Genomic DNA, 14,296 nt, shown 5'->3' on the forward strand with positions numbered 1-14,296 from the left:
AAAATGAACAAGTTAAAATCAAAATAACCTATAGTCCAGCCTCGGGAAGAGGCCAATTAAGACCATCACCTTCAATGACAAGCTAAATAACGAACATGAAAAGGTTGATTATAAGAAAGTTTCGAAAAAGGAAGACCAACTAATGCTAAATGGCTAAAAACTGATTACTATAGTCCCATGCCATTGCCAGATGGCAGGGACTAAAAAGGAAAATCTCACAATGTTTTCATCTAAGAGTTGTAGTAATAGAAAATAAACATTTTTATAATATGATTTTTTAACTAAAATTTTATATAGTAAAAAATAAATTTAAAAATTAAAATATTGTAACAATAGATTTGTTGGTAATAAGTATTTAAATTTCCTATATTTTTAGAAGTTTGAACAAATTTTTTTCTATCCATTTTTAACTAATATTTTTCAAGATGTCATTCATCATGATTTAGTTAATCTGATTAAGGATGTAAAAATGTCCTTATTATTTATTGGTATAATCTTTGTTGACATACAAATTAGATTATATTTATTGTGTATTTATGAATCCAATGATATATTAGATCAATGCACTTTTTCCTCAAATAATATTGGGTTTTTTGTTAAATAAATGATGCTCTAATTATCACAATGCAACACATTTTTCTTGCTTTATTCTCATCTCTGCCAAGAATCTTTGTATCTGTAACATCTCTTTGCATGCTAACATTCTAGCTATGTATTGTGTCTTTTGTTGTGGAGAGGGATACTACTTTTTGTAGTCTATACTCCCAAGACATTGTTGCACTTGCAAAAGTATATTAATAACTAGTAATGAAATTTATAGTATCAAAATCTCTAGCCATATTTGTGTCTACATGAGATTCAATTGCAACATTACTATTACCAAAACATAAACAATAATGATTAGTACCCTTGATATACCTCAAAATCCACTTTAGCATGTTCTAATTATGTTTGTTTAGATTTGCAAGGAATCTGCTCACTACTTCCACTGTATGTGCAATATTTGGTTGGGTACATACCATGACATATTTCAAGCCTCCAAGTACTGAGGAATAAGATAGTTTTTTCATTTTCTCCTTCTACTAGTCATAACAAGGGCTTAAATCGGCATTGGGTTTGAAGCAGGCTACTAAGGGTGTACCAATTACTTTGACATCATGTTGAACCTCTAAATATATTTCTTTCTTACAACCACAATTTCTTGTTACTTCTTTCACATATGATCCTTATGCCCAGTATTTGTTGTGATGGACCAAAATCCTTCATTGCAAATTAAATTCCCAAATCCTTAATGAACATCATCACTCAAAAATCTTTCATGACCATCCATCTCTAGACAATTCTTAATTCCTTCTCCCAAATGGATCCCATGGCTTCAAATTTTGAATAAATAAACCAATTCTTCCCATCTTTTTTATTATCATAACTACATACCATCTTCCACTTTTATTTTTCATCTTAGGAGTTAATAAGCCCATAGTTGGTGTATTGGCTTACTTATTGCTACCCCTAGCTAAACAAGGAACACAAAAAATGAAGTTAATCCAATATCTTTAAATATCGTCACTCAAAAAATGATTAGTAAGCCATTAACATTCCAGTAACATATCACAACAATAACATTTCACAATTGTAAAACATTCAAGAGAAAAAGGAACACAATCCTATTATGCTCTTTCAAGTTCTTGCAAGCAAGGTCTTTGGACATACATACATACATATATATACAAACAATGAAATAATCCTCAAAATGGAACAAAAAGATGCTGGCTATTAGCAACTTCGCTCAAAACAACAATTGAGCTTCTCTAGAAGCTCTCTGCTAACAACCAGAACAATTTTCCTAAACAAAAGGACACATAAATAAAATAGAAAATGGAATATAGGTATACTTGTCTTACAAAGACACATAAGCCTAACAAAACAATTAACTATAAAAAATATTTACATGAAATCTTTTTCTTCATAAAAACAAAATGCAAAGAGAGATGCTATTGCATCAACTATGATGGAGTTTTCACAAATGGTTAACATTTGTAATAGTGTCTTTTGGGTAGTCTCTTTGTACAACAGGGATAATTATTGTTGGCTCCCAAGTTCTTGTTGAATTTGTTGTACTTTACAGATTTCCTTTGTGAATATTTTACCTTCCAAACAGTTGAAAATAATTAATATTATATTGTATTAATCGAGAAATGGTTACATGGTTGTAACATAACTCCTTAAGTTAGGATTAGTTCCTAGGTTGTAGGAGTTTATTCTCACCTCCCTATTATTTTGTGATGTCTTTATTGAATCATCTTTGGTTAATTGAATTAGAGTGTAGGCTCCAGTTTGTGCAACCTCCAGGTGCAGCTTCCTCACCTGTGAGCTACTGGTTAATTCAATTCATTTCTTCTCTTTACAATTTTTCTAACATGGTATCGAAACTCAGATATGGTGAGCCTCATTTACCTACAGAGCCTTTGTGGCTACAGTGCCCCAATGGCAACGTAGGAGCCTCAGTGTTCACAGTTTCAGAGTCTAGGTGGTTGGGAGTGACATACCTCACTCACAAGAGAAATTTGCTTTCTCACAGGTCTCAGTATATTTCCAACTGAGCCCACGGCGATCATCACGTTTTTCAGCGTAACAACAATGATGATCATCGTGGATTTTAGAGTCGAACTCGTGATGATCTGGCCCTTACTTAGAGTGATTTAAATAATCGCGCCCAATAAGCGCAGTTTTTTTAGTAAGAAGGAGCACTAACTTGTTTTTATGGTTCTGTGCATGAGATTTTTCCAAATCGGTGGTGGATCTGAGTTGCAGACACAAAGATCATGGTAGATTGGTGGCAGATCTCTCATTAATTCAAAGGTTCTGGTATGTGTTGAGATTTTTTTTTACTATAGCTTGTAATTGTTCACTTGGTTAGAATCGACTGAAGATCGGAGGATTTGGAATCCAATTAGTTGAAAATGAACAATTTTACAAAATCTTATCTCAACGAGACTAACAAACTCGATAGGACCAATTATGCCAATTGGAAATTCTTGAGGGATCAAGCACATGGTCAATCGTTAGTGGCGATGAGCAAAAGCCGACCATTTCAACAGGTGGTATGACATCACTAATACAAGATTGGGATAAGAGGGAGAAAAAGGCGAAAGCCTTATTGACAATGTCTGTTAAAGACAACATTATCCCACATATCAGAGACTGTAAATCGCCCAATGAGATATGGACTACAGTCAAGAACCTTTACCAGACCCAGAACACCAATCGCGTATTGTCACTCAAAGGCAATTTGTTTTCCATGAGGATGGAAGAGAATGAATCCATTGCATGGGTCAAGGACCTAAAGGACAGATTGTGTGACATCGGGGAGAAGGTGTCTGATTCCGATCTTGTCACAATTACATTGAATGAGATGATGGATGAATACTAGATGTTCATCACAGGCTTGTCTACAAGGGATAAAGCCCTTGCATTTGAAGAGCTAACAGGAATCCTGATATAGGAAGAAGAGCGACGACAGAATTTGAGACCACAGAGTGTCAATCTTGCTCTGATGGCGAAGAAGAAGCCATACAAAGGGAAACAACCACAGGGACAGAAAGGCAGTGGCATTTTTCAGAAGAGACCATTTAGAGGTATGTCTCCAAGTAACAGTGGTAACAAATTTGACATTAAATGTTTTTACTATGGGAAAACCAGTCATTTAGCTAAGTTTTGTTTTAAGAGACAGACAGATGAGGCTAGAAATAAACAGAGAAAGCACACAGGGCACTTTGCTGATGAAGGTCACAGTCATGATCTTCGATTATTTGTAGTTGATTATGCTCTTTCAGCTCTTGAGGAGGATGAGGCCAAAACATGGTTCATAGACTCAGGCACGTCATCACATATGACAGGTAATAGACATTGGTTCGAGAATTTTGAAGAAACTACTTGTGGAGCTAACATTTATCTAGGTGATGACAAAGGTTATCAGATTAAGGGGTACGGTGATATTCTGGTGATGTTGCCTGATGGTAATATCAGATATATTAAAAATGTGATGTATGTACCTAGGATCAAGAAGAACTTGATCTTTGTTTCAATGATGGAAGATCAAGACCTACAAGTTGAATTCTTCAGAACATATTGTGTCATAAAGGACAAAAAGAAGGAACCAGTTGCATCAGGAGTGCGCGTGGGAGGCTTGTATAGGTTGAACGTCAAGAGCATGTCACACCAAGCTCTGGATTCAACAAGATTGACAACCAAGAATATTTGGCATCATAGATTCGGTCATCTTAACCTACAGGATCTCATCCTGCTGCAAAGTAAAGGTATGGTTGTTGGACTTCCTGCTTTTCAAAATGTTCATTTAGATTGTGATGGGCGGGCATTAGGGAAAATGCATAGGGAAGAGTTTCCTTTGAATGTTGATAGGAAGAAAAGAGATATTCTAGAGCTTGTGCATACAAATATATGCGTACCTATGCAGACTAGATCGCTAGGTGGTGCATATTATTTTTTACTTTTTATTGATGACTGCACTATATTCTCTTGGGTATACTTTATCGGAAAAAAGAGTCAAACATTTCAATGCTTTAAAGAATTTAAGAATATGGTGGAGAAGCAGACAAGGAAATTCATTAAGATTCTCTGCTCTCATCAAGGGGCAGAATACAAGTTGGGAGAGTTCATGAAATTTTGCAAGAATCATGGGATTATTCAATAGTTCATAGTACCTCACACTCCGCAGCAGAATGGAGTTGCAGAGCGAAAGAATAGAACCCTAGTGGAGTGCACATGAAGTATGCTTCAAGGAAAGGGTCTATCCAATGGTATTTAGGCTGAAGCCATCAACATTGCAGTGTACTTGAAAAATAGGAGTCTAACTAAATGTTTCAATTTTAAAACTCCTTTTGAAGCATTTTATGGATATAAGCATGCAGTGAATCATTTAAGAGTTTTTGGATCAAAATCCTTTACCCATATTCCCAAGAATGATAGGAAGAAGTTAGACCCTAAGGCCATGAAATGCACCTTTGTAGGATACTGCATTGAGTTTAAAGCTTATAAGTTGTTTAATCCTTTGAATCATAAATTTTTTGTGAGTCGAGATGTGTTATTTCATGAGCAGGCCGAGGAAGGAAATAAGGAGAACAACCCTGAAGAGTGGCACATTCCATTGTTGATGAAAGAAAGCAGTGAGGACAATCAGCATCAATAGCAACAACAACAACAACAACAGAAAGAGGAAGAGGCAGGATGTATTCAGCAAGTCAAGCCCACTAAGGTCTGAAGTAGACAAATTTGAGGTGAGTCTCTTACAGAGAAGAGAAAGTAGGCAGACTCAACTACCAGCCAGATTGAAAGACTATGCTTTAATGTCAAACATTTTAACTATTATAGAGCCCACAAATTATAAAGAAACTAGTCAATCTCATGAGTGGAGGGCCACAATGAATGAAGAATTTGAATCTATTATTAGAAATAATACTTGGGAACTAGTTGAGTTGCCTGAAGGTAAAATACCCATAGGTTGCAAGTGGCTTTACAAACCTAAATTTAATGCAGATGGGAGTATAGAAAAGTTTAAAGCTAAACTAGTAGCAAATGGTTATTCACAGAAAGAGGGAATTGACTATGAAGAAACCTTTGCTCATGTAGCTAAACTGAATACTATTAGAATTTTAATTGCAGTAGCTACAAAACATCAGCGGAAGATACACCAGTTAGATGTTAAGTCTGCATTTCTAAATGGTGATTTAAAGAAAGAGGTTTATTTAATGCAGCCTGAAAGGTTTGTTAAACAAGGGCATGAGCATTTAGTTTGTAGATTGAAAAAAGCCCTTTATGGTTTAAAACAGGCACCCAGGTCTTGGTATGAGAAGATTGATTCATTTTTCTTACAACATGGTTTTCATAGGAGTAAGAATGATCCAAATCTATATACCATGTATGATGAATAGGGGCAGATAATTTTGATTTCCTTGTATGTGGATGACATGATTATAATAGGTAATGTCGATGCATTAATCAAAGAAATCGAATTGCAGATGTCACAGGTTTTTGAAATGAAAGACCTCGGAAGTTTACATTACTGTCTGGGTCTGGAAGTGTGGAGAGACTCTGGACAGACTTTCCTTACTCAAGGGAAGTATGTTAGAGGGCTGCTCAAAAAGTTTAGAATGGAGCAGTGTAAGACAACATCAGTACCTTTGCAGCAGAATCTGAAATTGTGTAGTGACGATTTCTCTAAGGAGGTGGATGCTACTTTCTACAGGCAGCTAGTTGGTGGTCTGATATATCTGACTACAACTAGACTAGACTTAGCATACTTGTTAGTGTGTTGAGCCAATTCATGTCTAAACCTCTTGAAAGTCATTGGGTAGCAGCAAAAAGTGTACTGAGGTATCTTCATGGTACTAGTGATTATGGTATTTTATACATTGATACATTTGATGTTATTTTCACAGGTTTTTCAGACTCTGATTGGGCAGGTAACCTGGATGATCGATGATCTATCACAGGTTATGCATTCAATATTGGATCTGGAGTCATAGCATGGAGCAGTAGAAAGTAGAGCACTATGTCTTTATCTTTAGTTGAAGCCGAGTACCAAGCATTATGCACAGTGACATGTGAAGCTATCTGGTTGAGGAGGCTTCTCCATGATGCAGGAGAAGAGCATAAAGAAGTGACCATCATCAAATGTGACAACCAGAGTTCCATTAAGCTAGTGAACAACCCAGTGTTTCATAAGAACACGAAACACATAGATACTCGGTTTCACTTTGTTAGAGAAAAGGTCGAGTGAAAATAAAATTTTATTGGATATTGTAAAACATGTGACAATATCGCTGATATTTTTACAAAGCCTCTTGGAAACGTGAAGTTTGAATTATTTAGGGAAATGTTAAGAATTTAGGTTAATTCAATTCATTTCTTCTCTTTGACAATATGGCTGATATTTTTACAAGGCCTCTTGGGGAAGTGAAGTTTGAATTATTTAAGGAAATGTTAAGACTTCAGAGTAATTCAATTCATTTTTTCTCTTTACAATTTTTCTAACACAAACTCCGTTTTGTCATTATGTATCCTTTGATTTCTCATTGTTGAAAAGAAAATTAATAATAATGGGAAGCCCACCCCAACCTTTTATCACTCGAGCTTTTAGTAAGTTATAAAAGGTTCCCACGGGTTAAATGTAAATGCATGTTCACACTCTCTATGTTGAGTGATTGTGTTTACTCAATGGTTAGTTCTAAAAATATTATGTTGAAGAAAATCAGGCAGGAGTTATTGAAATCACAAGTTTGATGGGTAACTCTTGCACAATCTAAAAGCCTTAGATGTCTTTGAGGGTGCTAAATCCATATATAGTCAAAAAACCAGTTTAAATAACACAAATCAAGATTGTCTTTGAGGGTGCTAAATCCATATATAGTCAAAAAACCAGTTTAAATAACACAAATCAAGATTTCACCTCAAAATTTTCCACCAAATTCTAGCGCCAGAAAATCCAAAAAATCACACTAAAAACAACTCCTAAAAAACAAAATAAAACCACTTTTCTAACGAGTGATACCATTATGGCATCCAAGAACATGAAGTTACCATCCATAATGGCATCCAAGAACATGAAGTTACCATCCATAAATGCCAACTCTTTTGTAGAGGAATGAAATGCACAGCTCTTACTTGTGGTGGACGCCATCTGTTTTGGAAAATGATTTGTTGACACTAACCAAAGAATCACTTCTTACTTGTGGTGGACGCCATCTATTTTGGAAAATGATTTGTTGAGACTAACCAAGGAATCACTTCTTACTTCTTACTTGTGGGGGACGCCATCTGTTTTGGAAAATGATTTTTTTACTAACCAAAGGAATCGGTAGTGAAATCAAATCTGGTCCTCTAAATGCTTTATCTCTAATCAATGCGTGGGTCTAGTCCTCGCTAAGATTCGAAAATGCAGTGAGGAAATTGCTCTGAACCATATAACATTGATTAGACATAAAGCATCTACCAGAAGTTCAGAACAATTTCCTCAGAAGGTAATGCGTGGGTCTAGTCCTTGCTAAGATTCGAAAATGCAGTGAGGAAATTGCTCTGTTGATTAGACATAAAGCATCTACCAGAAGTTCAGAACAATTTCCTCCCTGACCTTCTGGTAGATGCTTTATGTCTAATCAATGTGTCATATCTGATAGGTGGCCAGAGTTGAAAAAACTGTCACAAGGAAATTGCGTAGAACTTCTCACGCCCCCATTCAAATTAAGGTATTGGTTCCTTCCATCCATTATCACGACTGACTGGCCCCCATTCAAATTAAGGTATTGGTTCCTTCCATCCATTATCACGACTGACTGGTTAAGAAAAGGGCATATATATTATATATCACGATGGGTTTGTTGAAGTAAATAATAATTTCAGAAATCGCTGCAACACATCGCAACCTCTGCAACACATCTTCAATCTTTATTCCTTCGTTATTCTATATCCCATGGCTTCCTCTTCACATAGCCACAACAACGACTATGTATTTGATGTTTTCATTAATCACAGGGGCCCCGATGTCAAGAAAACGTTGGCCACCGATCTCTACCATCGCCTTTGTAAACATGACTTGAGGGTATTTTTAGACCAGTGGGAATTGCGCGCGGGAGATAATATAACCCCTCAAATTGAAAGCGCCATCAGGACATCCTCTGTACATTTAGCGATTTTTTCCTCTGGCTATGCGTATTCAAAATGGTGCCTCGATGAGCTTGTACTGATGGTGGACTCTATGTCAAAGTTTAAGTCCACCATCATCCCGGTTTTCTACGGTGTCAAGCCTGCAGAGCTTCGGTGGACGCAGGGCGGAAAGGGAGTCTACGCTCAAGCCCTATGCGAACTTCAAGAGAAAAAAAATGTTGATGGTCAACCACGATACGACTCCGACGAACTTGAAAAATGGAGGAAGGCTCTCTCTGATGTTGCAGAAATAAAAGGTTTTGACGGAGAGACGTATAACAGGTGAGAACACCACCCCTCCATGTAAATCTTAGTATTTAATTTGTTGAATTGATAGATAGATGACACTATACAGAGACATTTCTGCACTGTGAAAGAAACTTGACTCATAGCCACTTGGTTGGGTTGGGCTGGAATTTCGTAAAAAAATAACCATTTTTATTTTAAATTTACAAAAATCTGTGTCATATTTTTCAAAATTTAACCGGAATTTTCATAACTTTCTGAGAAAAAAGCGTAATTGTTAGACTACGGCAATGAAATTCATTCAATTGTCACGGTTATAATGAATACTGCGAACCGGAAGACCCAAAAAATGCATAATTTCTGGCTTCAATTAGTTGCGAGTCTTCTGGTGGGAATTAAATGTGATTAAACTACTGATGGATGCAGATCGACCATGTATATATGCAGCTTTACTTGTTTGATAAAGATAAAACAAAATCTACATTAAATATCACTCAACTGTTCAGAAATCCTTCTTCCCATTCATGCCTCCCTCAGTTTACTGAGTTATTGTGTAACTTTTTTGAGATCTTTAGTTCTGCCCTTGTACTTCAAACTGACTCTGCGTTGCTCAACCACTGTTCATGTTTGGTTTTAGTGTGAAGCCAGGTATCAACCTTCTCCTGCTAGAACAGCTCCTGGACGACGTCGTGGAAGCAGTGCTGAAAAATGTTAAAAGAAGGCTGTATGTGTCAGAATATCCCAAAGGCTTAGAGGGAAAATTAAAAGATTTTGAAACCATAATGTCATTGCCGCAGGAAGACGGGAAGGTTAGAGTTATAGGAATTGTGGGTCTTGGTGGGGTTGGCAAAACCACCCTAGCAAAAGAGTTCTTTAACCGTCAGAGATCAAATTACAAACGATATTGCTTTTTATTTGATATCAGAGAAAATCCTTTAACCACCTTGCAGAGCTACCTTCTGAAGGATTTAGTTCAATTGGATAGACAAATACGGAGCACTGATGAAGGCAAAGAAAAGCTCCAAACGTATCTCCCATCTTCTGATTGTCTCATTATTTTAGATGATGTGGATCATATTCAGCAGTTGGAGGCATTACTTTTACCAGCCAAGGATGTCCTTAAAACCAGTAGCTTAATTTTAGTGACATCTCGCAATAAGGATGTTCTCACAAGCTCAGACATCCCAGAGTCATCCATTTACAGGCTAACAGGCCTCGATCCACAGCACTCCAAAGAGCTCTTTTGCTCGCATGCGTTCGGCCAGCGTCATCCTCCTGCAGGATTTGACAAAGTGGTTAAAAAGTTTTTGGATTCCTGCCTTGGATTACCATTATCTATTAAAGTGCTTGGGTCGCTTCTTCGTGGCAAAAATGATTTAAATCATTGGGAAGCACAATTTCGCAAAATCTCCAACATACTTCCTGATGATATACAAGGCAGGCTAAAAATTAGCTATGACGGTCTTGATGAAGAGGAGAAGAAAATATTCTTAGACATTGCCTGTTTCTTCAAAGGAGAAGACAGAGATAGAGTGATTAGAATATGGAATGGATCCCGCTGGGAAGGATCGCTGGGTATTTGGAAGCTGGAAAACAGATGCTTGGTGGAAGTGGACAGTGAAAACCGTTTGAGAATGCATGACCACATTAGAGACATGGGCAGATATCTGGCGCAAAAGGAACCTCCTGATTGTGAGCTTCGGCTTTGGAACCTAACTGACAAATTTTTTCATAGGCTTTCTGGCCAATTACCTGTAAGTGTTTTGAAGCTTTCGACCTACTTCCAAAATAGCCCCATGTTATCAAAATTGTGTCTGGCTAGTTTTGAATTCGTAAAACTATGCAAGAATGAATCTTGTCTCTAACAGCTCCGAGTGAACAATTCAGGTGCGTGGAATTAGCATGGTCGAAGGAAATGAGGTTGAAGAATATTTCGATAACCGTCAACATTATGTGGAAAAAATTGAACAATCTTTAGAAAGCCCAGTGGAGCCTGCTCGGACTCGTTTGTTAAGTAATATGAGAGGGTTGCAGTTGCTTAAGGCTAAAGGTTGTTTTGTTAATCGCCTATCCAGTGCTTGCCAGCAGTTACCGCAACTAATATATCTCTACTGGCGGAACTGTCCCAACTCCTACTTACCTTCTTGGATTCCAACAAACAATTTAAGAGTTTTACATATAGAGGGCGAATTTTTGAAAACACTCTGGCGACGCGGATCTCAGGTATTCTTCTTAACTTTTTCCAGATCTGTTCTGTTTTTCCTTCAAATTGTAAAAATTGATTGCATTTAAGAATTGTCTTCCTATGCGACACTGCCTGTGACATTTACAGTGTCAAATGCCCTTTAATAATGTATGTGAACATTGCAGGCACCTCTGCAGTTGAGGAAATTGTGCATTGTAAGAATTGATTGCATTTAAGGATTGTCTTTCTATACCACACTGCCTGTGACATTTACAGTGTCAAATGAACTTTAATAATGTATGTGAACATTGCAGGCATCTCTGCTGTTGAGGGAATTGTGCATTGTAAAAATTGATTGCATTTAAGAATTGTCTTCCTATACCACACTGCCTGTAACATTTACAGTGTCGAATGCACCTGTATGTGAACATTGCAGGCGCCTCTGCAGTTGAGGGAATTGTGCATTGTAAAAATTGATTGCATTTAAGAATTGTCTTCCTATACCACACTGCCTGTGACATTTACGGTGTCAAATGCACTTTAATAATGTATGTGAACATTGCAGGCGCCTCTGCATTTGAGGGAATTGTGCATTGTAAAACTTGATTGCATTTAAGAATTGTCTTCCTATACCACACTGCTTGTGACATTTACCGTGTCAAATGCACTTTAATAATGTATGTGAACATTGCAGGCGCCTCTGCAGTTGAGGGAATTGTGCATTGTAAAAGTTGATTGCATTTAAGAATTGTCTTCCTATACCACACTGCCTGTGACATTTACAGTGTCAAATGCCCTTTAATAATGTATGTGAACATTGCAGGCACCTCTGCAGTTGAGGGAACTGTGCATTGTAAAAATTGATTGCATTTAAGAATTGTCTTTCTATACCACACTGCCTGTGACATTTACAGTGTCAAATGCACTTTAATAATGTATGTGAACATTGCAGGCACCTCTGCAGTTGAGGGAATTGTGCATTGTAAAAATTGATTGCATTTAAGAATTGTCTTCCTATACCACACTGCCTGTGACATTTATAGTGTCAAATGCACTTTGATAATGTATGTGAGCATTGCAAGCACCTCTGCAGTTGAGGGAATTGTGCATTGTAAAAATTGATTGCATTTAAAAATTGTCTTCCTATACAGTGACATTTACAGTGTCAAATGCACTTTAATAATGTATGTGAACATTGCAGGCTCCTCTACAGCTGAGGGAATTGTGCATTAAGGCTCCCCTTTCAAATGTTCCAAAATCCATTGGCAAGCTGAAGCACCTGGAAAAAATTGTCCTGTTAATGAGTGATATTGAAATTTTGCCAAATGAATTCTTTAATATGCATTCCTTGAAACACGTTGAGTTGTGGTGGGGTGAAAAAATGAAGCTGCTGCCAGATCAAATTGAGAAACTGACAGGCCTCCAAAGGCTTGATTTGATTGGGTGTTCAGCTTTGCAGACGCTCCCGGAATCAGTTGGGAAACTGGCAGGCCTCCAAAGTCTTAACTGTCGAAAATGCTCTGCTCTGCAAACTCTCCCGGACTCCATTGGGAACCTGGCGGGCCTCGAAAGTCTTCATTTGGGAAGTTGCTACTCTCTGCAGACTCTCCCAGACTCGGTTGGGAACTTGACGGGCCTCCGAAGTCTGGATTTGGGTATGTGCGTTGCTTTGCGGACGCTCCCGGATTCGATTGGGAACCTGGCAGGCCTCCAACGTCTTGATTTGTTCAGCTGCTCCACTTTGCAGACGCTCCCGGACTCGGTTGGAAACCTGGCAGGCCTCCAAAGTCTTGTCTTGCACGGGTGCTCCTCTCTGCAGAGGCTCCCACACTCAGTTGGGAACCTGGGGAGCCTCCAAAGTCTTGCCTTGGGCGAGTGCTCAGCTTTGCAGATGCTCCCGGACTCGGTTGGGAACCTGACGGGCCTCCAAAGTCTTCACTTAAACCAGTGTTCCGCTCTGCAGACCCTCCCGCACTCGTTTGGGAACCTGACGGGCCTCTCAAGTCTTCACTTGCGCCAGTGCTCCTCTCTGCAGATGCTTCCTGACTCGATTGGGAACCTGACAGGCCTCCGAAGTCTTCACTTGCGCAAGTGCTCCGCTCTGCAGATGCTCCCGGGCTCGGTTGGGAACCTGACAGACCTCCGAAGTCTTGACTTGCGCCTGTGCTCCACTCTGCAAACGCTCCCGGACTCGGTTGGCAACCTAACGGGCCTCCAAGGGGGCTTGACTTGAGCTGCTGCTCCGCTCTGCAGACGCTCCCGGACTCAGTTGGGAACTTGACGGGCCTCCAAAGTCTTAAGTTGCGTCGGTGCTCTGCTCTGCAGACGCTCCCTGACTCAGTGGGGAACCTGCGGGGCCTCCAAAGGCTTAGCTTGCGCAGGTGCTCTGCCCTGCAAACGCTCCCTGAGTCGATTGGGAATCTGACGGGCCTCGAAAGGCTCGACTTGAAAGGGTGCTTCACTTTGCAGAGGCTCTCAAACTCACTTGGGAACCTGAGGGGCCTCCAAAGTCTTATCCTGTCCGGGTGCTATTCTCTGCAAAGGCTCCCAGACTCGATTGGGAACTTAACGAGCCTCCGAACTCTTCACTTGGCCTGCTGTTCCAATTTAGAGATGCTGCCCAATGTTGGAAACTTAACGAGCCTCCGAACTCTTCACTTGGCCTGCTGTTCCAATTTACAGATGGTGCCCAATGTTGAGCATTTGAGTTCGTTGGAGTATCTTAATGTGTCTCAATGTTCCAAACTGCAATGGGGTGCGGGAGTAGTCGAGCAGCTGCGCCAACAACTGGAAGAAAGCTGCTTTATTGAAGAAGGCTGGCAAGAAGTCTCCAGTGATGAAAGCTGGGAAATGTTTCAGTGAACAAAGCCAGTAGGAATTGGCGGTATCTTGATGCATTGCATGTTTTCAAACACCTGCAACTAGTTTTAGGGAGATAATTTCCGGATGTTTTATGTGTTTCTGGAGAAATTTTTTGAGGAAAGATAATATATTTGGAGATGCAAACTTTATTTGAAGGATAATATATTTGGAGATGCAAACTTTATTTAAGGTTTAAAAATATAGAATGCTCTTATAAAAAAATTGAATTGGTTTTAGATTAAATTAATGTAAATTTATCTAACACAGATGTATATCAAAATTAAC

General features: G+C 38.7%; 1 protein-coding gene across 1 annotated transcript; it reads left to right on the forward strand.

Moving 5' to 3' along the window:
- Positions 1 to 7,992: 7,992 nt before the first annotated feature.
- On the forward strand, positions 7,993 to 13,534 carry LOC149235725 (disease resistance protein Roq1-like). Its single transcript, XM_089372183.1, has 5 exons — positions 7,993 to 8,261; positions 8,316 to 9,000; positions 9,602 to 10,718; positions 10,852 to 11,187; positions 12,351 to 13,534. Exons 2-5 carry the CDS (start codon positions 8,486 to 8,488, stop codon positions 13,380 to 13,382), a joined length of 3,000 nt encoding a protein of 999 aa, XP_089228309.1. The 5' UTR covers positions 7,993 to 8,261; positions 8,316 to 8,485; the 3' UTR covers positions 13,383 to 13,534.
- Positions 13,535 to 14,296: the final 762 nt, after the last annotated feature.

This window comes from Pinus tabuliformis, chromosome 8 (genome assembly GCF_031772625.1).
Source record: "Pinus tabuliformis cultivar Carrire ecotype Pingquan chromosome 8, CPIR1, whole genome shotgun sequence".
Lineage (NCBI taxonomy): Eukaryota > Viridiplantae > Streptophyta > Pinopsida > Pinales > Pinaceae > Pinus > Pinus tabuliformis.